Source organism: Triturus cristatus, chromosome 6 (genome assembly GCF_964204655.1).
Source record: "Triturus cristatus chromosome 6, aTriCri1.1, whole genome shotgun sequence".
Taxonomy (NCBI): Eukaryota; Metazoa; Chordata; class Amphibia; order Caudata; family Salamandridae; genus Triturus; species Triturus cristatus.
Genome location: NC_140589.1, coordinates 561,896,328 through 561,922,361, shown reverse-complemented (window position 1 = coordinate 561,922,361; position 26,034 = coordinate 561,896,328). Strand labels below are relative to the sequence as shown.

At 44.0% G+C, this 26,034-nt stretch overlaps 1 protein-coding gene across 1 annotated transcript in view; it reads right to left on the bottom strand.

The window, feature by feature from the left end:
• Nucleotides 1-26,034, bottom strand: part of LOC146817397 (dynein axonemal heavy chain 5-like) — a 1,608,734-nt gene that overhangs the window by 323,518 nt on the left and 1,259,182 nt on the right. Inside the window, exons 81-83 of the mRNA XM_085609634.1 lie at nucleotides 15,186-15,445; nucleotides 11,864-11,956; nucleotides 1,048-1,160 (exon numbers count right to left, since the gene is read on the bottom strand). Of these exons, the coding sequence (XP_085465760.1) occupies nucleotides 1,048-1,160; nucleotides 11,864-11,956; nucleotides 15,186-15,445 (466 nt within the window). The remainder of the gene's footprint in view (nucleotides 1-1,047; nucleotides 1,161-11,863; nucleotides 11,957-15,185; nucleotides 15,446-26,034) is intronic.

Sequence of the window (26,034 nt, the reverse complement as noted above, 5' to 3'; positions counted from 1 at the left end):
AAGTGCAAACGCCTGTGCTCTGGACCAGTAAACCTGGGCCAAGGTCATCTTTCTATTCAGCACACCTCCTTCTTCATCTCAGCAGGAGTAACAGAATTAAAACTACCTTGCAAGGCTAGCGATGGATACTGATTACACAGAGTCTGTCACTGAAAGCTCTGCCCGTGGTGTGGTTTGGTAGTGTAGCCAGCCCAATCCATGCTGAGACCATGGGATCTAGAAGAACAAAGAGACAGGTCTATGATCGGCCATGGTTTTCCAGGAGACCACACGGCTGGGTTTGGAGATCAGACAGCGGGAGTACAAGAGGCAGATCTATGGACACTGTTTCTCCACCCTCGCTACTCACTGTTCAAACTCTTTGATCAGACATTGAGGACTACCTAGCCTTCTCAAAGGTTATTTAGATCTACCTCCTTATTGCTACCTTCTTATCCGATATTCTCCACTATCTGGATAATGCTGTGAAACCACATCGTGGTGTACGCTGGTCACAACGATGGCGCTAAATGATAAATAAATAAATAAGCAAACTGTGTTTAGGTTAAGTTAAACAGTCGCTTGTAAATAACTTTTGCATTCCAGAGGCTGACTCAAAGTGAAATGTCCCACCTAAGTGAACACTTGAACCAATAAATGAAAAAGAAAAAAGTGCGTATCTCTGATTAAACGCAGGATCCCTGAACCCCCACTCACCATGTCACGCGAGGTACTCAGACAGGATTACAACTGTTACATGAGCTATATTAAAAATGCGGGTACGTAGCGAATGGCATTTCTTCCTATTGTGACGCTCACCTGAAACTGGCAGCACGTTTTAGTTGTCAATATGCTGCCAGAATATCATCTCCCCTCTCTCCATGTTATGTTATAATCATAAGCAACATTTGTGACTGCTTGTTCATTTTCACAGTCAACTGCAGCCTACACTGGTCACTCCCACAATAAGCAAATCATCTTGCATATTAAAACATTGTGCTTTGTTTTTTAAATGGAGAGTTGGCACTTTTGCAGCCTAGTGTCTTGTGGGGTGTACATGGAGCAAACCTTTTCAGCACATCCAGAGCTGCCTGAAGCCGCTCTTGGTGGGAGTAGAGCTCCTCTTGAAGGTGATGCTTTCGAACGACAGCAACATCATACTCTGCCTGCAGCTGCTGGACCTGCAATAACAACAACCACAGCTTGAGTCACTCCACATCCAGCCCAACGTTGTTTAACTCCCTCACAGAATGTCACTAGGACTTCACCTTAGCGACTGACTCCTCCAACCAATGCAAGCACCAAAACGCCCACACCAACTGAATGTTTGCATTTCTAAATACACCATAGCAACCGGCTTCTCACATAAGGCACACAAATTAATGTCCCCTTATTGTTTTAGATCCCTGATCCCCGATTACAGGCACATCATTCAGGTATTATTTTACTGTGCCTGCTAATTTGTTGTTTTGAAAAAGAAAAAGGAGCTTTGAAAGTTATATGTACAAACAAACATAACAAGCACTGTTTAAAGAGATATATGTACATTTAGGAATACTTATCGGTAGTTACTGATGTGTTTAATTGAATCTGTTTCACAGCAATATGATTACTTATATGTTGTTCCGACCTATTGTTTGTCCTGATGATGGTAGAAAGCACTGATTACACTACAAGTGGAATGTCAACCTCTGTTTTCTCATAACAGGTCTCCAAGATGCCTATTTATTATGGTGCCTTTTAATGTCAATTTACCTACATGTATGTCTCTATGTCGTATTATTCATCCTGCCCCATTGCAGCCTATCATTTAAATGCTTGACAAAATAGAATCTCTGATTAGGCAAAAACTAACATGTAGGTAGTTTATTCCTGTCCATTTACTGTTCTTATAATTAAATCGAAGAATCTATTTGTAGTAATTTGCACCCTAATATATAAAAAATATAATTTTAAGAAAAGAAAAGATGTTGTAAAACTGTGTTTAATATTGTCTAATAGGCTTACAATTTAAACTACAACTGGTACAAAGTTTTGAATCTATGCATCTCCTGCTGCTGGGGTCAAACCCTCTTAGACTCATTCCACCACTTCTTGCGGCTCTGACGCGCCTCTATGAAAAGGACCAACCATGTGAAAATCTGTCAAACATCACATCAAAACTAACAATTCAGTCTACTGGCTGCTTTGAAATTGTGGCAGATATGAGTGTATCGCTGTCGTGGATGTGTGTCTGCGATAAAGATGCGTTTGTTGTGCGAGTCTCTACTGTGCGAGCAAAATGTCTGATAGTGTTTGTAAAATCAGCATGGGTATCGCGTGAGCATGTGTCTGCTATGATAGCATGGCCTGCAATAATTGTGACTGCTGTGACTGTAACTTCTTTGTCTGTGGCTGTTTTGAGAATGTGCCTTCTGCAAGTGTAGCAATGGTGAAACTGTGCCTGTTGTGGCACTGCACCTGTTATGAAAGAGTGCTTGGAAAAAATGTATCTGTTTTGAGCGAGTATTTACTAGGGGTGGGCGGAATTTGCGGAATTAACCTTCGCAAATTATCGCGAGAATGTTTAAAATTATCGCAAACAAGCAGAAATATCGCGAAGATGCGGAAGTTTTTTTCCGGCATGTTCGCGAGATTTTCTGCATGGTTGCGGGTCGCCAACTTACCCATGTGGTTGCTTGCGGGCGCGGCCATCTTGTTTTGAGTTGTTCTCGCGGTGCATGATCGCGAGAAGAAAGACGTGATCGCGCGACGCATGACGTCACTGCGGGCGCGAACTGTCGCGAGACAGCGCAAATGGCTAAAAACAATACAACATCTCATGGAGAACGCGACCGGATCAAGAAAACTTGTCGGCGAACGCAGGGATTCAGGTAAGGCGATCGCGCGCGCGCGAGAATGTATCATTTTACAGCGCGAGCAAGAAACAAATTATCGCCAAGCTGCGGAAACCGGAATTTTTGACATTTTCGCGCTCTCCGCGGAACGCAAAAATGTCAAATTATCGCAATTTCCGCGAACGGAACGAAATTTTTGCCCAGGCCTAGTATTTACGTGCTAGTGACAATATCGGTAATGAGTGTGTGCCTGGTGTTTAGTGTGTCCATTGTGAGTGTGTGATTGCTAAGTGTATCTGTCAGAAGGTAATGCCACATACACTGGCGTAGCTAGGGGGGGCGAGGGGGGCGGTCCGCCCCAGGCGGCACAATTTTGGGGGTGGCCGCGCGGCACTGGTCGCCCGTTGCGGCCGCGGCGGCCTTGATAATTTATTTGGGTACACTGTGTCCCCAAATAAATTATAACGGCTGCCGCGGCCGCAACCGGGCACCAGTGCCGCGCGCGCGGGCGCAGCCCAGTTTGAAGTGTGCGCCGAGCGCACTTAGCACTGACCAGCCTCCAGGGCCGTCAATCACTCTTGTAGCGCGAGCGCTACTAATGACGGCCGTCGGAAACATTAAAAAAATACATGAATTTATTTTTGCCAGCCCTGCCCTCGCGATGAGAACGACGTAGCAGTGATGCGTCACGCGCTTCACGCTACGCGCTCTCGCGCTCATTCTGGCCTGGGGCAGTCAGTGCTGATACCTGGGTAATTTGATGGCTCTGGAGACAGGTCTGGCGGCTAAAGAAGTTCGAACCAACCTCGCCCCTGCCTGCCATAGAGACCCTGGAGCGAGTCACGAGTGAGGTAAGAGGCAGATGGGCGGTGATATCCCTCCCTTTCTCCTGCTGGGCCGGCCCATTAACGTATGCTGATTGAGGTGGGCAGGGGGCCTGAGCAGAAGTGTGGTCTCACTTGCAATGATGTATGGCGCTCAGCAGTGTGAACTAAACTATGCATTTTTTTTTATCCAAGTAAAGTTAATAAAACATGCCCCCCACCCGCCCTCTTTCTTTTCACAACACTTCCACTGTTTTTCGAAAAGGCAATACGTAAATGTGGGCCACTTTTTTGGTTGTGCCCTGGCCGATTTGTTATCCTAATCTAATCCTGGCTCGGGGTAACCGCCTGCCTTGAGTGTGTGAGGATTACATGAACTGAATCAGAGGGCACAGATTTCACTGCTGAGGCCGATATGATCTCACATTGCTCAAACCCATGTGGGAAGGTGTGATCTGTGTCCAGGGCCGGTTTAGTGCTTGTGGCACCATGTGTGACAATGTTTGTTGGTGTCTCCCCCATCCATGGTGAAGGTGATTTCCACCTCCACTAAGGATTTCCTCCCCACCACCTTTTAACAGAGCCCCTCAAGTCTCGATAACCAATCTTTTTCAGACGCATTTAATGAGTTATATAGTGCCACTCATGCCTGTGTAGGGTGTCTGAGCACTTTGCATCACACACATTGCATAGGGACAATCAATCATACGTGTGTTAATCAGCATATAGGAAATGTTACATAAGCCAGAGGACTACAAGGTGTATGAGTGACATATAGTTAAAGAGTGCTTGGTCTGGGGAAGTGCAAACTGAAAACGGAACACCAAAGTTAGGGGTTCTCTTTAATAATAAGAATTGATTCAACCCAAATGAATCCTTTTTGCAACATTAACCTATGCTCTAACCTATACTTTGCAGTGTGCATGCAGTTCTTCGATGACAATTAATAATTCACTGCTCTATTTTAGGATTTTAACTTATAAACTTCAAGTAACGAAAGGATGTCTCTTTTAATAGCAGTAACTCACTGACCTATTTACATTATATGCACTTTGTGATCTGCATGACATAAGTTCTTTGCAGCAGGCATAATAAACCTTTGAGCTAGTTTATGATCAGTCAAAACATCAATTACAGGTTTCCCATCTTTCTCTTCCTTTTTGCTTACAGTGTGTGTGTTTTACCCTCCCTACCTCTCGCACAATGTCTGAAAAATAAGTGCTAGTTCTTAAAACGTGGCCCATACCGACCACCATCGGCTCAAATTAAACACTGCATACATGCCAACATTTTCAAAGAGGGGAGTGGGAGATTTTTAAATGAAATTGTAAGAGGGCATTTTGCCCATTGGCTTCAGTGGCGTAGCTGGGGGGGGGGGGGTGCAGTCCGGCCCAGGCGGCACCATTTTGGGGGCGGACAAAGGCATTCAGATAAGGCTCGGCTTGCTTTCGTGGTCGTTCGGGGACGGGCAGAGAAGGAATAGGACTCGGGCAATGTCCTCTTCTTTTTTGTGCTGGCAGCTGTCCCCCCACACCCCATCTTCCTATTATTCCCTCTCTTTCTGTCTTGCTCCTCACTTACTGAAAACCATAACTTGAACAAACGGTTCACAACCTCTTTCCTTCTTTCATTTAGTTGCTTCCCTGCGAAATGGATCCAAAAAAGAAGTGCAGCGGGATGGACAGAAATAGAAGGTTTTAAATATGAAAAATAAATACATAACTAAATAAAGCAAGACAGAGTGATTGCAAAGTGGCCAGTTTGGTATTATTCACATCCAAACTCATGAACCTCACTTTACAGACTTTGCAGTGAAGCGCTACTTTTGTTTTCTCGTCTTTCTTTGAACAGCATTGTTGTCCCCAGGTGGGGAAGTGCACCATTCCCGTAGGGACTGCAATACCTGGTTGATGGATGGATTGGAAAACAAAATGTGTACCTTGGCTCTGTTAATGGATGTGGTCTTTTAAACCATACTGCTTACGTTTATTAAGGATATAAGCAATGGACATTGAAACGGTTCCCTTCAGGGCCCTGTAGTAATGTCCTTAACTTTTCAGGTAAAACCACTCACTGATTTCTGAATAGTGAGTGAGAGATCGTTAAGGTAACCATGTTGTGTCTGCTTATATTTCACATGCTTTACTTAATCTTGCATTCCCTATGAGTGTTTGCTTTTACTTTTTTTTTGTAGGCAGCGTATTACTCTTATCAAGTGCATAATTTGAATTGAGCCACATCCAAGTGTTTATAGCGGGCACAATTAGGTTGTAGCTGAAGGCAGTGCGAGTTTCTCTCAGTGGGGCAGTATGGTGTTCAGTGGGGGAGAGGATGTGGCACTATGGCCAGAGCTGTCGAATTTGGAACTGGGGAACTGAGTTCAGCCTTCATGACCAGTCCACCAGACCACTCTACTGAGGGAGCATATTCCCATGCTAGACCTTACAAGGCCCCACTAGATCCTAGAAGGCTTGATGTCTTAGCACAAGCAGGGGTACCCTAGTGGTGTTAATTGTGAGTTAACCTTGAAGGCCTGTCCACCACAATCCATACTGAAGTTCATCTCCAGTCTTGCGGGCAGGCCTACGAAGCAGCACACCCTAGAGCAACAGTGATCCAGTCACTGTGACTCTGTCACTGAGGTCACATGAACCTTGAGCAGGTTAGGGCGGTGCAAACGGTGTGACCGCACTGGGTACCTATTTCGGGTGGGTGCGTAGTGTTTGCAAGTATATTATGGTTTAAAAAAAACTTGCTGCCACCTTCCTGGCCTCCAGCAATTTTCAGAAACAATAAAAATGTCATGATAACTTCGGTGATTAATGTTCTTCCTAGAGAGAGATCCGAGTTTTGTCTAGTGGAAGGGTTGACTCCTGGAAAGGTAGCACAGAGGGTTAATATGCCTGCTGCAAAGAACATGTACCATGCAGATCACAAAGTGCACTGCTTTAATGGGGGGACCATGATGAATGGTCATTTAATGTCAGCTGTAGATGGTGGATCCCTGAACAGTGTCATGTATGTGCATGTTTGCATTGTGTGAAGGGGATTACCAGGTAATTGTTCACGCAGCTCTCTGATGGATGTCACATGCGGTTTTTCTGAGTCCCCAGATAGATCATGCAGTCTGTGTGTTCTCTTTTGTACTGCCAGTCACTGCCAGTCACCAGTGTATTCAACTGTGTAGCCTTGGACCGTGTCATGTATGTGCATGTAACTTGCATGATCGAGGTAACTATTAGCGGCGATACTACGTGTCTCTCGGTCCTCTTTCAAGTGCTTGCCGTCCTTTTTCCCCAGCAACCGCCCCCCCCCCCCCCTCCCCAGGGGCGGCAATCTGAGGGTTAGCCCCGGGCGCCACAAGCTCTAGCTACGTCCCTGGCCACATACTTTGTTTTACATTTGCTTCCATTCAGTTTCTGCCTTTAGCCTCAATGGAGCTCCTTACGTTTTTCAGCAGGTGTGCCTCTTTACATGATGGGTGTAAGATATAAAGGGGCCAATTCACAAAAGCACTTGTGAATATAAGAAGTAATACTGCCAGGGTACTTTTTTACATACCCTTCTTACATGACTCTTGGAATTGGTCCTGAAACGTCCAATGTCCTATAGTAAAAGTGCCAAGAGGGCAGAGTCCTTTCTATTTGTAATACCTCTATATAAAGATTTTCCATTGAAATGTTTTTGGTCCAACTCACAAAGCGCACAAAACAGGGGAAGTACTTTATTTACTCCAAAATGCCTCTATGAGTAGGCCCTTTTATGTTTCTTCATTTGAGGAATGCCCTGGCAGGAGGTGGCTTTATTGTCCGTGAAGTACCACACTTGCCCATGTGACCACTCTGTAAATGACCTTGAAGGAGATTGAATGAAATCAAACCCCTCCTTTCCCCCTACATTCCTCTCTTTCTTGCCTCCCACAATAGAGGAAGCCTTTGAAAATGTTCCGATACAATATTTCAGAGAGTAGGAAAAATACCATTATAAAGTAAAACAGGGGAACAAATTACCATTATATCATTCAGGAACGCAGAGAAAACCACTCAGAGATAAAATGGCAGTATCAAACAAGAGGAACTTCACCATGGAACAATTAAATGATTGCGAGAGCGGTGATTAAATCTAACATTTGGCCACATTGAATCAAAAATGGACAAGAAGCTGAATTAAAACAAGCATTAGCAAAGGCAACAGGTTTCGCATTTTTGCTGCCATTGCAGAGATGTTCGCTTTACCAATGTTTTTCGCCGATGTTGTTCAGCATAAGCAATGAGACCGTGGTGGACCAGCAGAATGATGTACATGCACTGATCAAAATCTAAAGCAATATATTACTCTCCAAGGAAAAAATTATATATCTTCTAAGAGATATGTGGGTAAGGAATATATTCTTTACTGATACTCTAGTGATGTAGGTCAAAATCCAATTAAATGTAGTTTCAGTTATTCGGGTCTCGAGGGTTACTAAGAAAACGTCACACTTAGCGGTGTCCATCAACAGCGCTGTACAGCCAAAAAACAGCAATCACCAAATAAACAGGCATACAATATCTGAAGAGCTCTGTCACACATTGCAGGACAATTCAAAGGACTTTAATATAGTCAACCACTGGAGATCTCAAATATCCATACAATTCGACAACTTCTTTATATAGCACAAAGACATTCAGATATGGATATGGTAATAAAAGTGCCCATCTCAACAGATCTCTCCACTTCTCTCTCCCTCCAATCATGCCAGCTCAGGACCATAGCTATTCACAATATCTGAGATTGGACAACCCAGTTCAGTGACCAGCTAAGCAGACTATATCATATGAAATACCATAAAGGGACCGGCAGATCAGTTCTAAGCTACCAGCATACTGAAAACCATAGAGCTGCACATTTGTCTCTCACACTTCATCATCCAACATTTTGCTATGCACTGTAACCCACAACACGATAGCCGCACCTCATTGGTCATCACATACAACATGAAAACGCTTTCCACATGGGATCAAATCTAAGACAGCATCATTCTAACCACACACCTTACACATTGTAGCGTGCTACTCATGTAGGCAAGTGCTTAGGCGCCCCACAAAGGGATAGTAAGTGCCGTATAAATACTGTAATACAATACATGCGGGATCATGTGTGCATGCACAAACAACATGATGTAGTAGCTGTTTGGGGTTTTCACTTGTTTACGGTTCCAAAATGGCAGGCTCCAAATTCGGAGCATTACATAAAACCTATCTGTAGGCGAGACATAAAAAGGTTTTTGATTGGCAGTGCAGCATAACAGGTGAGTGGGAGCAAGAGTTAAGCTGGGGCCTATGAATACCGTATGGGGGCATGGTGCAGGTGTAGATTAGCAACGTGAAAGTGCACTCTAGTGGAGACTAGACATCATTATTTGCATCAATTATGTTTTTATGCTTCCAAGATCTCCACTCAAGCAGAAAACAAATGAATAACCTGTGTCCTTTTGTTCACAGCACTTTTGAAATGCCTCTTTCATTACAATTAGGGATGGGCTGGCAAGAAGTCGAAATAAAGAATGTTGAGAATGATTTCATTTACAGTCTGTTGGAAACGGCCCTTTTTGCAGGGTTATCCCCAAACTTTTTGCTTCTTCCTCTTTTATTTTTTCTGACCCGTGGTTGTTGGCAATCGGACTCTGGGCACTTTACCACTGCTGATCAGTGCTAAAGTGCATATGCTCTCTGTATAAATTGTTATATTGATTGGTTATCCATGATTGGTATATTTGTTTCACCTGTTAGCCCCTAGTAAAGTGCACTGAGTGTGCCAGGGCTGGTGATTCAAATGCTACTAGTGGGCCTGCAGCACTGATTGTGCCACCCACAGGAGTAGCCCTAAAATGATATCTTAGGCCTGCTTGCAGTGCCTATGTGCAGTCCAGGACTGCCATGTCGACCTGGCCAGTGCAACCACTGACCAGGCCTTATCCTTCCCTTTCTGTACATGTCAGGCATCCCTATGGTGGCCCTAGGTACCCCCCTGGGCTGGGTGCAGTGTATCTGAAAGGTAGGGCATGTACTGAGGTGTGTAACATGCCCTGGTAGTGAATTACAGCCATTTTCGTTTTCCACTACTGAGAGGCTATCTTGCCCATAGGACAGAATGGGGGAGGTTGTTTACATGCCTATCTTCCCATAAGGGCAAGATAGAAAATCCAAGTTTGGTATCTTTGCGTTCAGAATTTAATTATACATCTTTTTAGCACTGTGTGAGAATAGCACTTTTTAGAAAGTAGCTATTCTCCTGTTTAACCTTCCTGTGTGCCTGTGTGCTGGTTGGCTGACTGGTGTCATGTGATGGGCTAGGTGGCTCCAGGAGTCTGGATGAGTCAGCAGCAGGGTGAATAGGGAGATCTGCTTTAAATGGGTGGGAGGAGTAGCCCCTGGGTTTGAGTAGGGCTGCCTCTGCCAGCACAATGCCGGCTCCACCCCCTGCTGGCCAGGCTGAGGACTCTGCCTCTGCCAGCACAAAGAAGGCTCCACCTCCTGCTGAGCGTCTAACAACCCTGCCCCTCACTCTGAAAGGAACCAGGTGCTCCAGGGCAGAGCACACCCAGGAACCGGTTTGAGCAGGGGAATCCCCCCACTGAAACAAAGAGAGACAAAGACTTGGAGGGGTATAAGAAGAGGACCCCAGCCACCTGAACTTTAGATCACTTTGGAACTAGGAAGGAACCTCTGCCAAGGAGAAAGCTGAAAAGAACTGAAGAGGAGAAGACTGCCTGCTTGCTGTTTTGCTTTGCTGCCAAGGAGAGGGGAAGGACTTTGCTGTGTCCCCTTCTTTTGATTCTGATCTCCAAGGGCCTGAGAAGAGCTGGCTCCCTGTTCAGAAGTCCCAGGAACAAAAGGACTTCACCACCAGCTCCCCTGGAACTCTGCTGAAGGAGTTCTGACCTGCCTTGGAGTGCTTGCCCAGTCTTGGGGCCTCAGGAGGTCGTTTTGCTGTGTTTGGGAGCTGGGAAGCAGAAGCGTGAAAAAGAGTAACTGGTACCCAACGCATCATCCGATTGCGAGTCGCAAGAACGAGAGTGCGAGGAGAATTTCATTGCGGCGTCATCGCAGCACCCGGAGTCCCCGCATCGCCGAGTGCGTCGAGCATCGTCCCGGTGCGTGAAGATTCCCGACGCTGCGAGGGTCGCCGCAGAACCAGTTTGCGGGCCGCACCACTGCCGGTGCGTGAAAGTATCCAGTCGCTGCGTGTGTCGACGCAGAGTCCCGTCCCGTGACGCATCGAGGGTTGCGGCACCAGAAGTCAACGCCGCGCTGCGCACCGCGACGCATCGATGGTTGCAGCGCCAGAAGTCAGCGGTGCGCCGCGCATCGCGCCGCATCGAAGATCGTCGCATCGTACCTGTGCGTGAAGCTTCCCCCTAAGAAACCTACGCAACGAAAGCCAAAGTCATCGCATCCTCCCCCTACAGATCAGAGCCGGTGCATCCACCTCTGCTGCGTGAAGCAGGGCTGCTGCAAAGCCTCCCCAAGATCTCAGGAGTATCGCATCGCCTTTCCCATCTTCCTTGTTATAGCTTTTTGGAACCTTATCGCAACTACAGGTACTGTTGGGCACGAGAGTGTCGCATTTTGTGCATTGAGAGTCGCATTGTGCGGGACACTGACTTTTACATCCTGGAGTACTTTCTGCAAACTCTTGAACTATCTTTAAAGTAACCTTTTTAATTGTATGTTGGTTTTTCTGTAGTATTTGGTCTTGTGAAGTTTTTAGTAAAGATACCTTATTTTTCTAAAACTGGTGTGGAGTAAATCTGTGGTGTTTTCACTGTGTTACTGTGAGTGTTGGTACAAATACTTTACACATTGCCTTTGATAGCCTAGACTGCTCAGGCCAAGCTACCTAGAGGGTGAGCAGGGGTTATCTTAACAGTGTATCCCCCTTTCCCTGACTAGAAGCAAGGGTCCCTACTTGGACAGAGGTACCTACCCTGCCAACTAGAGACCCCCAGATCTAACACAGTCAAACTGAAAAAATATATACAAATTAACAAGTGTGAAGGCATTATGCACTAAGTCTGTGGGGCAAGAAATTTACAGACAACTATATCCATGTCAGATGTAAATGAGGTCTTTCACCATTAAGATCTATTTGATGGTACTCCGTTTTTTTGTAATTAACACCAAGGAATGTGATTGTGGTAAAAGCAGTGGCATAAACAACCAACACTGAGCATTTTCTTACCTCTGTCTCCAGAGTTGGCAAATCCTCAGCATTTAGTATCCTTTCTTCTTGGAATGTTGGTACAGGTATCTCCTCTTCTATGTTCTCAATCACCTGGAAGAACACTCGAACATAAGTTTGTATGCCCATGAACAATCACAGAAAATCCATCATATATAACATTTATGGCAAATATTTTTAGCCATCATGTTATATCCTGCTTATGTTATCATATCTATCCCTGGTTACCTATCTCCTAGCTGCTCAGCCAGTGTGAGTGTTGAGAGTGGAATGTTGGTGTGACTGTGATGTTTGGAATGCTTGGGTGCCTGGGTGGATGTGGTGTGACAGTAGGAAGATGGCTGAGCAGCAGGAAGGCTGCTCCTGGTGGGGCTGGAGAATAATGTACACCAGACTAATGGACATTTGTACACAATTTCTATCCTGCAACAAGAAGTTAATAAAGGAATGCTTAAAAGACAACTTGGCTACGTCTGGTAAGAAACAACATATTTTTGGCGACAGCCTGGACCAAAACTCAAGCGTGCTGCATGATTGAAGAACCTGTCCATGGTATGGACATGAGGAACCCAAAGAAACCAAGAGAAACAATGAGTAAAGCGTCTAGAAGGAGCTCCAGGCTGGCCAACCCCACCAGTGTCAAAGTCAACCGATCCTGGGATTGGATGCTGCCTGTATATACACACATGAACCGTGGTTCCTGTTTGTTTTCGGCCAACCGCGTGTGGTGTGGAGTCATGGGAGCATGGATATGACCCTTGTCATGGGATCCTACGTGCCACCCTCTACTCTGGATTCAGTTCTTTTTTTTTGTGATGTCAACCTTTGCGCTTTACCCGCAAAAGATTTTGGGCAAGGGATTTCCATTTGAATGTTTTCTACACTGAGTGACGTCTGAGTCCAAGTCTAGTCTCACAACCAAAAGGATATTACATGGGCATGTTGCAGCAACTCTACTTTTGCTACTGATTCATCATCTGTGGTTGTGGGCTAATTCCTGCTGCGCCTGGTAAGGTGTCCTGCGTCTAAGATTTTTGACCTGTCGATTTGGTAGTAGTTTTTCAAGGAAGAAAAAAGGTACTTTTATTCATTTGTAACTGTTCCCGGTACTCAACATTGTTCTATTATCCAGTCCTGGATGTGACCTGTTATGCCTCATGCTGCAAAAGGAGCCAGGCGGGAGATGTGTTTTTGTTTTCTCTTGACATGTTTTATAGTTTCTTATGAGTGTTATAGTTATCTCTGGCATGCTTATTAGTGATGCAAAGGTACTACAGGTTTCATGTTTGATCTACAAGTTTTAAGTGGGGAGCACTGTACTTGTGTGTGCCCAGTGTAGTACTACTCGGATGAGAGGTCGCTCACCGGTGGTGGGGTACTGGTCTAAAAAAAAATATTACTAGTGGAAAAGAAAAAGAGTTTACATTCTTTCGTATTTATGTGGAGAAATGTTTATCTATATTATATTGTTTTAGTGATGCCACATTTTAGGCTTCCTTACGCAAGGGAGGTCCTAGTCTTTTAGTGGGTAGTGGTCACATTACACTCCCTTACATAAGGGATGGGTATGGTTTTAGGTTCCATTTTTGCACTGTTCTGCCTTACATGAGGGTGGTTCTTGTTTCTTTGTGGGTGGTGTCCCCCTTCTCTGTATTGTAGTTACACTACGTTGCATATTGTGTTATTTGACTGTGTGTAAGTCATCATGCGCTGCACGTTTGGTCTGTTCTGTGCGTAAGGCGCCATGAGCTCCATGTTTCGTCTTTTCGGTGTGGAAGTCATCAAGTGCTACACTTCAACACTTGTGGGTCATGGGTGTTTGTCTAAGGGTGTCTCACCCTTTGCTTCATTTTACACATTTTTCAAAAACTGTTTATTGGGGAGGATGGGTTATATTGCTTGTCAATGTTTTATTGTTGCTTGTAAATATTTATCTTTTCTTTGAGGTTACGTAGTGTTCAGACTCTTGCGAAGTTGTACTTTAGGTTGCTTCCCTGAGTCTTAAACTTTTTCTCTGCTTTTGTATATGATTGTGTATAGTTCCTCCTTTGTTCTATTGTTCAGTCCTGGATGTGACCTGTTATGCCTCATGCTGCAAGAGGAGCCAGGGGGGAGATGTGTTTTTTTCCTCTTTACATGTTTTAGAGTTTCTTATGGGTGTTATAGTTATCTCTGGCATGCTTATTAGTGATGCACCAGACTAATGGACATTTGAACATAATTACTATCCTTCAACAAGAAGTTAATAAAGGAATACTTTAAAGACAACTCGGCTACATCTAGTAAGATACAACACATTGTTATTCCTTTTAGACATTGGGCTTTATTTATATCATGATGGACGGGTTACTCCATCACTATGGTGACGATATCCCATCCGCCGAAATATAAATCCCATAGGATATAATGGGATTTATATTCAGGCGGAGGGGATATCCGTCACTGCTGTAACAGAGTATCCCATCCACCACGATCTAAATCAGGCCCTAAGAACTTAGAAAATTCAGCTTTCAGAATGTTGGCACTAGAATGTTATGCTCTCAGGATTTGTAAAGTGCAACTTATCACCCATGATGTATCCAGACACACATAGCACATAGTTTAACTTTGTTTTGATACTGCTAAATCTAAAATGGTTTAAGCTGACTTAATACAAACATATGATGTTTATTTTTTACTGTTAAGTGTGTTCATATGCCCTGAAATTCACTTCTCCATAAAACTAGACAAGCCATAAGATACTCTAATTAAGGACAAAGGAGGTAGAAGAAAGGTGGCGGGGAGCTTCTCTGTTTTGCCCCCCACTATATTGGCTATTATATTATAATTTTCATACCTACTAATTTCTTGGTTACCTCCAAAAGAAACTGTGACATGATAAAGCCCTTTAGGAATATCTGCATAACATAAACATTTTAACAAATCTTAAATAGGTAGTAAAATAATACTCATTAGTTTGTTTTGCTAGTTTCTATTAAAGAGGCTTATGTTAAATCTTGCTTGCATCATCATCATCATCATCATCATCATACAACAGAATTTGTATTGCCTCTGTAACATCTGCCCCTGTCACTCAGACATACATTTTTGAAGTGTACGTAGGTGAGATCTTTATCGTGCATAAAAAAACGTGGCCAATCGTGGCTGTGCTCACCACATACTCAAAAACGTCTTTACCTGCTGACAACAGAGTATTAAAGCCATGAGCCCTAGGGAGAGAAGACTAATAAGGTATGGAGCATGCTTTCTGTGTCTGTCATTCAGTAAAAAGAAGTATCTGTCTGCCTAGAAGAAGGCTTTAACACTCTCAGTAGGTACATACGTTTGTCACTTTCTCCTCTTCTTTGCTACATTCCTCTTTCTCCTTTTCCAGCTCATCCAGCTTCTTCAGACAGTCCCTCAAAGGTCCACAAAGCCTGGTGTACTCAATCACAGCAACAACAAATGTCACTAGTGTAGCAGCATCTTCAGAGCTGTAGCGGGCACCAGCAATGGTGATTCCTCCCTTATTCGAATCCCTGGTGGGGCTGCTGTCTGAATGTGTGAATTTTTTGGCTGGTGTGACAGACTGCGGGGTGGCATCTGTGGACAAAGAAAAACACCCATCCGATTAGTCAGTAAAATATGAATGCCTATGATTGACCTAGAAAGATACATTTCCTGATTTTTAAGTGAAGATTGAAACCTCCATTTAAATGATAGCAGCAGAAATAGGGGACATGGACAAACTGGATGTTTTTTGGAAAAACACAAATGGAAGTTTCTGAAGCCAGTCAGGGAGAGGTAAACTATCTAAATACATGAGAAGGTAGCTTCTCCAAAATGAAAAGTGCTTTCCTCTCCAATGGTTTATCCAATCATGTGAAACATCTGTTCAATATTAAAAAGTTTGCAAAGAATTGTTTGTATTTTATGCGAAAATCAGCATGAGATGATTAAAGAAGTTCAGGTGAAAATATTAGGAGACAATGAGGTAAGTAAGAGAAGGCAGACAGGGAACAATGATAAAGTGACAAAAGAAATGTGACATTTGTCAAAAGACATGAAGTGAGTGTCTGCAGGCCTAGGAAAAACACATATGGACACACTGCACATGCCAAAAACACATATTAAGTGCACAGACATATGACAAATTTCTAGAAACCCAGAGAGAGTGTCATGAGTCACCTTCCCTGAAGTATGGAAGCATGCAGAAATCAAAACTTCTCAAGGACCCTTCTACCAACCCCAGCGAACTCAAGAACTACTATCCCATCCCTCTGCTCCCCTTTCCTGGCAAAGCTCTCGAAAAAGGTCATCAACCATAAACTCACACAACACCTACAGATCAACAATCTTCCGGAACCCTCCAATCCAGATTCTGCACCAAGTACAGCACCAAAAACCCTGATCGCTGCCACTGACGACATCAGAACCCTCCTCGAGCATGGAGAAACAGTGGCCCTGATCCTCCTTGAACTCTTAGCAGCATTCAACACCGTATCCCACCACACCCTTATCAAAAGGCTCCATCACATCGGAATCCAAGGTGATGCCCTCAAATGAATTGCATTCTCCCTTACCGGAAGAACCTAGCAAATACGCCTACTACCCATCACCTCAGAATCATAGAACATCATCTGCGGCATCCCTCAAGGCTCATCCCTCAGCCTTACACTGTTCCACATCTACATGACCCTCTATGTCATCATTGGCAGAATACACGGAATTAACATTATAACTTACGCAGACGACACCCAATTAATTCTCTCACTATCAAAAGACCCCTCCACCACAAAGGCCCACTTTCACAGGTTCATGACGGGCATCGTCGACTGGATGAATAACAACTGCCTAAAACTTAGCCCGGCCAAACGGAAGGGCTGGTTTTTGGGAACGACACCTCCCCATGGAACGACTCCCAGGTGGCCTATCGAACGAGGACCAGCATCCACTTCGACAGACCATGCTCGCATTCTTGGCATCATCCTGGACAGCAAGGTCACCAGATCAACGCAGTGTCTTCCACCTGCTTCCTCACCCTTTGCATGCTCCGTAAGATTTTCAAATGGCCCCCCGTGGACACCAGACATACCGTCACTAAAGCCCTAGTCATCAGCCGGCTGGATTACAGCAACACACTCTGCATAGAAATCACCACACATCTCCTGAACGAACCACAGACCAAGCAAAATTCAACATCCAGACTCATCCTCAACCTCCTCAAATGGACCCACACCACCCCCCACCTCAAGAAGCTACACTGGGGCTCCCCATTCAGAAGACATGTCAATTTAAAATGCTGATGCACACCTAAAAGAACCTTCACAATCAAGGGCCAGCATACATCAACCACCGCCTGAACTTCCACCAACCCTCCACCAACCCTCCAGACACCTGTGCTCCGCTTCCCTCTCTCACACACACATCCCGTACATCACATAAAGCAACAGTGGAGGATGCTCCTTCTCCTACCTCTCGATGAAATCCTGGAATGACCTCCCCCTTCACCTATGGACCTCATCCTCTCTTCTGGAATTCAGGAAAGACCTGGCTGTTCAACTGAGCCCCTTAGCAGCTATGCTCTCATTGTTTGGAAACCCTCTCCGATGATTAGCGTGCTCTATGAATCCTGTTTGAAGGATTGACTGATGAGACAAAGGGTGATGTTATGAGGGTATGTTATTATCAATATCTTGGGGGAGTTGTCAAGATATAAAGGGTGATTGGGCAGCACCCATGTTCAAATGTGTGGTGTTGGCCTTAGATAAGCACCAAGGGACATGAGGTGAAGGCATGTAACGTAGACTAAGGGGCCTATTAGGATGGCGGGCGGCCGCCAGTGGTGCGGCGGACCCGCACCGGCAATTAGGATGCCACCGTGGCAGTGGCATCCCCTATTCCCAGCATTGTGGAGGGCGGTGCTCACAGCACCGCCTGCCACAATGCTGGGAATGCATGTTGTGCATTGACATGCACAAGCTGACAGGCACCACGCAGTGCCTGCCACTTTGTCCATGTCAATGCAGGGGGGTACCATAGGTACCCCGATGTGCATCACCCACTCCCCCAACTACCTGGGGACCCGCTATTGGCCCCCATAGGCAAAGACCGCATGCCTTTCCAAGGCACATCTCTGCCTGCATGCTAATATGGATGGCGGTGTCTTGCAGACACCGCCACCATGTTAGACCCCTTTTCTGCCCGGTCTCCTGTGAGACCGGCGGAAAACCGGCGGATGGACTTTCTGTCCGCCGGGGTCCCCCCCCGCTATCCTAATATGGCGGGGTGAAATGGGAGGCGGGCGGAGAATAATGGCGGGCGGAGAATAATGGCGGGCGGATCGCCACTGCCATACAGGCGGTGGCGATCCACCCGCCATTATAATAGACCCCTAAGTGTCACAGAATATAGGCACATGGCATGATTTATGAGGCAAAAGCTATGGGATGAGTGAAACAGGGAGCAGGGTGAGTGCCATGTGGCATGAATTCAGTGCCACTGAGTTGAGCAACCAACACAGCATATGGGGCAGCTGCTAGGGTTCACAAATTAGGAAGAACCTGTAAGGTTTCATGGGTTAGGAGATGAGTGCAATCTGACACAAGACTAATGTTGAGAGGCATAGATGTGTCAGGAAATACTAGGGGACTGTCCAAAGAAATATACAAGGTGTTAGTAATCGAGGATCTAGGCCATGGAAGAGTTACCAGGAGATACAAAGTGAGTGGCACATTGTAGCGCTATCAGGGTGGTGCCCAAACTGGGGTTGTGGGATCCATGTATTGTAGGGCTGGCTCTAGGGGGTGGCAGATAGCTATAAAGATGTTGAAGTCAAGTGGTGTAGGGATTGCTGGTGATCAGTGGTGTGAACCCAGGCACGTATGAGGTGTACACCATCAGGAGTGGAGTAGATATATATGGCATTAAAATGGTATCCTAAACTTTGTCTAGGAAGCACAACATTTTGAGTGAAGTTGGGTGGAAATCTAGCAATACATAGTGCTATGGAAGGTAGTGGGGACCATCTCCAGGTGACACTTATATATAGAGGAGAGGGCTAGAACGTACATAACATTTCAAGGGATCATGTTTAATTGTAAAACAGGTAGATCTCGTGCCACACTTGTTAAACATATAAAGCATTCACAAGGTAACAGGGCCTTCTTAGCAGTTGCACAATGAGTCTGCCCTATGTTATTGCTCTCCACTTCTCACTACAGAACGCTCTGCTGAGGGGGACACAGTAAATCCATAGGAGGTGTGAGTCCTAAATGAAAAGATTTATTTGTCTTGTGAGTTAACATGATACAGGAGTGGAGAAAGGGTTGAACTGAGGCTACAAATAATTTACATGCATTAAAAGTAAAGTACTAATATACTTTCACAAGAGCAGTACTTAATGAAAAACATCAGTGTAGTGGAACCCAGCAAACCGATGTAGTAGTGCATGGGGACAATGCTTGTATAGCCTTTAATGCAGGCACTGTAATCCGTTGTCAAAACAAAGGCAGAGTTTCAAATACCTTGGTAATTAATTGAAATGCCCTGTTGTACAAAACAAAATGAAGTAAAAAAGAGAAAAGGGGGATGGTATGAACAATGGTCTACAGTGAGACCATATACATACTGTATGTAAATAATTCACAGCCATGAATAAACCCTAGGCACATTTGCCACACAGGATAAACATGTTAGCTGAAGTCCTGCTCTTTTTCTGTGAAAATCCTAAGATCTATGTAGGTGCAGGATCAAGAAACATGTCCAGTAAATATTTCTTCTGAAATCCCTAATACTTTAACAGCCAGAGGTTACAACACTTGCACCCTGCAAATGGGAATACAAAGATGGTGGCCTGGTTTCACTTGTAGGATTTCATCTCAACCTCATCTGATTTAAAGGTTTCGCTAAAGGAATCCTACCCCATTGAATTAATATAATACCTCAATTCTATGAATATTTGGATCCGAACTTCTTGTGTTCTACTGCATTGATATATACAATATATTCTCAGGGAATCCTGCCTTGCTACAGCTTCCAGCCATGCACGCAGGTGAATTTTGAGAATCATAAATGAGAAAGTAAAACCTTGGGAAAGGGATGGTGAAAAAAACCTCAGCAGCTATGAAATCCAGGAGCTGCTCCTCAATTAGGGCGGAGGAGCGTCGCCCCACTGCTTTCTCGTAGTGCGAGAATGCCAAAACATAAAATGCTAATAACTTTTGGTAATTATCATTTTAAGTTTCTTTCTGCATTGCGGGCGGGCAGGTGGAGCTGCCCGGGCAGGGCAGGAGTGGTTTGTCCACTCCTGATTACGCATGACTGGTTTGGTAGGACCTCTCGGGCTGTCCAAACCAGTCATGCGTACTCTGCACTTCTCCATACAGGTTGCATTGCAGCTGACATGGAAAACATGCAGTCCCCTACAGCCCCTGGCTGAGCGACGGCCCGACCAATCGCAACGCTCCACTGGAGCGTTGTGATTAGCTTAGGGGATGGATGCTGCATGCCCCACGACCGCCCCCCTTCCCCCACCCATTTGCCATGCCGGCCACGACTGATGGAATTTACCGTTGTCCCGCTCTGAGATTTTAGGTCTAAAAGAAAACACTTCAGCGAGGGCTTGATGATGATGTAGCCGACATCAAGGAACTCTTGCTGGCTTCTATAATGGACAGTTTGACGAAGGCACAAGGGCATGAGAAAATTACTTTTTAACTGTCAGCCACTACAGGATGCCGTTTGCCTTATTTAGAATCTTTTGGTTTGACAGATAAAAGTCTGCCACCTCCATCACTTTTTCCTTACTCTGTTGATAGCAGTATCTCCTAAACAAGGCGGACCGACCAAAAGATAGTCAATACCCCGTTCACCATATTGAGAGTATAATTTCCATTGACCGAAACATGGAGGTTAAACCTCCACAACAGTGTTGATTGAAAAAAAACATAGCCAAGCCCAGCACACAACACCCACACCATCACCTCAATTACTATGTCCCTGCTATTGCAAACCCTGGGACTCTATCATGCAGTGGTGGAGGAAAAATACACAATGCATAAACAAATATGGGTAAGTACAACTTTTAAAACTTTTTTAAATGCACTATGCTAACTACTAATGCCACTAAACCGATGTTTATGCACACCAAAACACATATTTGAGCAATTTCGTTTTGTCACTTTCTGTCCACATGCTTCACACGAGCTACCCATACAAAATACTCATCGAACACAATTTTACTACCGCACCACAAACCTGTAAGGTAATGCACATGTTTTTTAAATGTACCTGGTCTGCCCAACACATAATGCAAACATACAATAACTAGTTAATATTTTTAGCAAAGTATATACATACTTGAAATAAAACAGGAGTAGGTTGAATAAAAAAGACACCTAATATGAGACCACTCCCTTTATACGCATTTACCTCATACTACACATTCATATGAAACAACCAAGTACCGCAAATAGATATTTCCACAACCTACCCATTGCCATGTTATGTTTGAAAATATTGTACAAAATATCAGGTGCAGGATACACACCCACATAGCAGACACTGTACTAATATATGCTACCTAGATGTCTGCATACTTAGTATATGGCATGTACTTTATTTGAACTTCAAATGTAGGCATGGTATACCAATATGTTTTCAGCTATGTAATAATGCAAAATACAGGCATACACACTACCACTGTGCATGCCACACACTATCCCCTCATATCACCACTCCCACTCCCCTTAACACACATCGATAAACTATGCATCACCTATGAAATCAGAAGAGCAGGAAATTGAATACAATGTTTAATATAAGCAACATATTGAAATATGCAATCAGATGTTTTTTTTTTTAATTGTCTACAACAAATACCTCAAAAAACAGAAAGCATGCTGAACTCACTATTCCTACACAACATTCCACCGCCGTGGAAGGCAGCGTCCACCTCATCCACAATTCTGAGCCACATTTCCCTTCTCTAGCTCACAGATGTTGTCTGGACCAGTTCTCCAAACAACTGGGGCTCAACCCTAATTATCTCATCCACAGAAACAGTTAGCTCGTTTTCTGAGAATCTGGGTTACCTTCTACCAGCCATGGTGGAGTATTGTCATATAAGAGCGCTGATGCAGATGCGTATTGTGAGGGGTAAATGGTTTGTGGAGTCTCTTTAGTAGTAGGAGCTGCAAGTATTATTGATGAGCTGATTTTCCACCATCAGAAACTCTGTCGGCCATCGCAGTCCTCTGTCTCAAGGATCCCACCGTCCCACTCTGATGGCAAACCACTTTAAATGTGGTAGATCAAATTCCAAAGTTGATAGAGGGCTGTCCAATGATGGAGGACGAGGATACCGACAACAGAGTACAGAAGGACAGCTGTCAATCGTTCTTGCATCAACCAAAACCCTAAATACAGCAGTTGATTAACCAGCAGCCTGATGAATGGATCTGTTCCACTAGGACAGAGGAACTAATGCTTGTCTGCCAAATCTGGCCCTGAGTCCAAGGGTAAAAACTTTGACCAGTGTGACCCGCTTGGCTTACCAGACCTCTGCTCCATTGCAGCGAACCTCAAATCTCAACAGCTTCCTAGTTAACCACTAAAAGACATTTTTTATTGGTGCTTTGTATTTTTAGCGTCTTTTGTCTTCAAACCTGTCTTCATTACCCCTTTTCCGATATTGATAATTTTGGGGACTTTTGCTAATTTTTTAATGTGTCTCTCTTTGACTAAATTGCTTTCAAAATGTTATTATACTGTTTATTTGACTTTAAAATTGTTGGTACTGCTTGAACATAACACGCATGTCTTTGGGGCATATTCTGCAGCATGTGCCACAGCTACTGGGGGTTGAATGGGGCTTCCCTTAGACATGTGTTAAAACCTAATTAGGGTATGTTTATTATGCTATAAAGGGTACCACCTTTCCCAAATGAATAATTCCCATCTGAGCTTGTTGAAGAAATTCTGTGTAACCTGCCGGTCACTAATTACACTCAAGGTAAATTGGCTTAGTGAGTTATACACCAGCTGCAAGCAGCTGCATGTATTTTGAAAGGTATAAGACTGGATCTTAATAAGTTGGAAATAAAAGTTCTTTGTTGCACGGCTGGCACAAAAGGTTCATTGAGTGTTAATAAACACGTTATCAGGTGCCACAAAACAATTCAGTTTGTATTGTGCGCCATATAAATTATTATGAGTAGTATCCCACCTGATGCTCCCAAACTGCATTCATGGATACAGAGCTTGACAAAAGCCAAAACACTTTCAAATCATCATTTGTCTCTTGCCATCTTCCAAGGTTACATGCTAAGGGTCTCTTTCTTTGCCATGACAGGATGACAAACTCAGAGGCAAGGCGCTAGTGTCCAGGTGAGATCAGTTTGACACCCAAAAACTGTTCCTACTATGAGCACAATTATTGACCGTCTGAGGTGGGGAATGTAAAGTAGAACAGCAATCCCTAGTGGCGAAAGAGTCTCCCATGGCTCTCGCTTACTTCTGATACACAGCACACAATGAAGGTGAGTGGGTGCTCTCTGTTGCATGTGATACCCAGCACCACTGAAAGAAAATCAGGTCCATGATAGCAAGTTGTACTGTACTCTCAACCTCCTCCACTTTACATGGTGGGTGCTGAGGACTACAGTTCAGCCTCTCACAGGTTGCCTGGAGAGCCAGGGTGCTGAGTTCCCCTTCACCTTCCTCCTCTAGGGAAGCTCCTTTGAAGTAACAATGACAAAGGCCAAGCACTGACATGATCATGGAGCATACTACAAACATCAAACAATGTCTACCCAGGCCAGCAGTTTGCATTCTGCGTGTGAAAGTCGACGGGGTGTAAAGCGTAAAGCACACGCACACATAGACCTTTCAAAGGATGCCACAGCCTTGGGTAATGAAACAGGTAGGCTGACAACATGCTGCCTGGGCTAGGAAAAAATAACTGATTGTCTGTACCTCAGTCATGGGCCTATCATCCAATGACAAAATGTCTGCACTGTAAAGCAAGGTTGTGAGGGTTGAACAGATCATGGCACATCCACACCTTTGCACTTTTTCATTTGTTACAGATGATTTGGGGGCCATAAAGCGACCTAAGATGGGTATAAAGCGGTTTGACTAGCTTGGCAGATGATTTATTTGAGATGTCAAGAATATGGTCATTTAAGTGTATTTGCATAGACACTCAACATGCTGCCAGACAGACTTCTAAATAAGTCAGCTAATAATATATCAAAAATGGCCACATTTTTGCCACAGTTGCTCATAAGTGTATAAGTGATACATAGGGCATTAATTATGTCACTGAAAAAAGCAACATGGTGTTAGGACCTAAATCTGAAAGGTGGGCCATGTATCCAGGTAAATGGCTTAAAATCGTCATGTCACTCTGTACTGTTTCTATCATCCTTGACCCCCGTGAGGTTAGTGCCTACCAGAGTCGTCCATCTGCTCTGGGACTGTGCTAAAGGTAATGGGCCTACATGGTCATGTGTTTTGGGACTTCTCCAGGATAATATGCTTCGGAATTATATTGTTGGAAGGGTGAACCTGAATCTGGGGCTGAACATTACTAAATCACTTATGTGCATTGTATGCTGTAGATGCTAGAAAGTGTGCAGTTCAGTGAGAAGTAATTGCAAGACACCGCTAAACGCTCTCAGTTTTAGGAGTTGTGCATTTGGGCCTTGCATTTATTTAGTGTGGCCATTCCAGTGTTTTCCTAATATTTGTGGTGAGTGTTTCATATACAAATTATTAGATGACTGTTCTGGGACAAATTAGGTGGTTTATGAAGGTAATGTATGTAATGGTGATTGAGGTTAAGTCTGATGTGTCTGCAACATTACCTTAAAAAACGTTTATGTTAAAAAAAATGACAAAAAATTCCATATTAGAACTTGTCGAATTCTTGTTAGAAAAAAATACAACAATCTGTTTTCTCTTTAGAATTTTATGTAGGAATGCGGTTGTTGTGTTTATCCTTGATATATACACATTGGGCTTTAAACACTGGCACTCTTCCAAGGGAGTGAACCCATGTTCGTGAGACCTTTCTCTAACACTGCACATATTGTGGAAAAGTACAAGACAGATTTGGCAGTAAAATCCCTGACCATTCAATGGGCTGCAATCTGCACTTTCTATGATCATTGAGGAACGTTTGCAGTACATTGAGCATTTGGTTCCCCATTTCCTGTGCACTGCTTTGCTAATAGGCCCTCAAAAGGTTTGTTTTAAGCAGACTCCATTTGAACCCTTAGAGGACATCCCGCTGAACTTACTGTCCCGTAACCTCAGTTGGCACTGGGGGTGAATCAGGAGCATTTACCTCCACCTAGATGAAAATGTAGTTCTGTTAGCTTTCTGCTGAAACCCTGGTTTCATGGAGGTCATTATCCACTTGTTACCTATCCATAGGGTTGGACATGTTTATTTCTCACGAACATCACCATTTCGACAGGTAGACATGTTCTTTGAGTCCTTTTGGGTACCAAGATGTCTCAAGTTGTCCATTACACATTGTGAAGGTCAATAAGCATGGTTATTTCTATGGCTTGTAAATTGGCATGAATGGAGTTATTGCCCAAATATACATGAGTGTTCTACTTTGAGATCCACATATTATTGGGCACAGACACAACAGTTGCCATTGGTGGATATATGTAGGGCAGATTAATAGACCTCTTCACACTTTTTCATCTTACTGATGGGTGATACATTATAGTTTGGCCTATAGTTTTGTTTATTCACTTAATGTCACATACATGATAAGCGTTGGTATTTGCTCATAAAAGCAAATACTGTGACAAGGAAAAGGGATGATGGGGCAATGTCTTAAATTACGAATGCTAATGAACAAAACTGTTGTATATGATTTCAGAGTATACAAAGTCATAGTAAATCAATTCTGAGGAACAATTTCATTTAAACTGATTAACTTAAATAACTTAAATATTCAATGCGGATGGCACTTCTCATTTGGTAGAAACCAATTTATAAAACGTCTTTTTTAAAAACGTTCCTTTGAAATGTTTTTAAGATGTAATGCCATTAATCTTGAAAATGTGTCCTCTCTTTTCCTACAAGGTGCTCCGTTCACCCCATTGCTTTTCCAAATCCTGGGTGACGTTTCACTGTTTTTTAAAAATAATGTTCTCATGGTTATTTCT